This window comes from Onychostruthus taczanowskii, unplaced genomic scaffold (assembly GCF_017590055.1).
Source record: "Onychostruthus taczanowskii isolate IOZ18803 unplaced genomic scaffold, ASM1759005v1 scaffold820, whole genome shotgun sequence".
NCBI classification, from domain to species: domain Eukaryota; kingdom Metazoa; phylum Chordata; class Aves; order Passeriformes; family Passeridae; genus Onychostruthus; species Onychostruthus taczanowskii.
Genome location: NW_024506113.1, coordinates 7,739 through 8,857, shown reverse-complemented (window position 1 = coordinate 8,857; position 1,119 = coordinate 7,739). Strand labels below are relative to the sequence as shown.

General features: G+C 54.2%; 1 protein-coding gene across 1 annotated transcript in view; it reads left to right on the top strand.

The window, feature by feature from the left end:
* The first annotated feature begins 6 nt into the window (after nt 1–6).
* LOC121346598 (general transcription and DNA repair factor IIH helicase subunit XPD-like) overlaps nt 7–1,119 on the top strand; it is a 1,993-nt gene continuing 880 nt past the window's right edge. The window contains exons 1-2 of the mRNA XM_041424550.1: nt 7–68; nt 712–855. Of these exons, the coding sequence (XP_041280484.1) occupies nt 51–68; nt 712–855 (162 nt within the window). The 5' untranslated portion in view covers nt 7–50. The remainder of the gene's footprint in view (nt 69–711; nt 856–1,119) is intronic.

Here is a 1,119-nt window from a genome sequence, read left to right as displayed (position 1 = left end):
CGGCGCAGTGCGTGGGGAGAGCGCTCCGGGGGAAAACCGACTGCGGGCTCATGGTGTTCGCTGACAAGGTCTGGGGGGATTTTGGGGGATTTTGGGGTCGGTTTGGGGAGTTTAAGACAATTTGAGGGGTTTTCTCCCCCATGTTTTCCCCGGTTTTTCCCCAATTTTCCCCCATTTTCCCTCATTCTTTCCCCATTTTTCCCCCCTCTTTTCCCCAATTTTTCCCCCATTTTCCCCCCTTTTTTCCCCGTTTTCCCCCATTTTTTCCCCATTTCTCCCCATTTTTCCCCATTTTTTCCTCAATTTTCCCTGGTTTTTTCCCCCATTTTTTCCCCATTTTTCCCCATTTTTTCCCCATTTTTCCCCATTTTTTCCCCAATTTTCCCCCATTTTCCCCTTGTTTTTTCCCCATTTTTTTCTCCATTTTTCCCTGCTTTTTTCCCCAATTTTCCCCATTTTTCCCCCATTTCCCCCCATTTTCCCCCCAATTTCCCCCATTTTCCCCATTTCTCCCCCCATTTTTCCCATTTTCCCCATCTTTCCCCCCATTTTTCCCCCCCAGCGTTTCGCCCATGCCGACAAGCCTGGGGGTGTTTGGGGCTTATTTTGGGCCATTTTTTCCCTGTTTTTCTCCCATTTTCCCCCCCATTTTCCCCATTTCTTCCCCATTTTTCCCATTTTCCCCATCTTTCCCCCCATTTTTCCCCCCAGCGTTTCGCCCGTGCCGACAAGCGGGGCAAGCTGCCGCGCTGGATCCAGGAGCACCTGCCCGAGTCCCACCTGAACCTGACGGTGGACGAGGCCGTGCAGGCGGCCAAGCGCTTCCTGCGGGAGATGGCCCAGCCCTTCCGCCAGGTGCGGGATCCACCGGATCCAAAATGATCCCAAATGATCCCCTTGGATCCCATCAGAGAGCCCAGGAATCCCTGATCCCCTCCCCCAGCCCTTCCGCCAGGTGCGGGATCCACCGGATCCAAAATGATCCCAAATGATCCCCTTGGATCCCATCAGAGACCCCAGGAATCCCTGATCCCCTCCCCCAGCCCTTCCGCCAGGTGCGGGATCCACCGGATCCAAAATGATCCCAAATGATCCCCTTGGATCCCATCAGAGACCCCC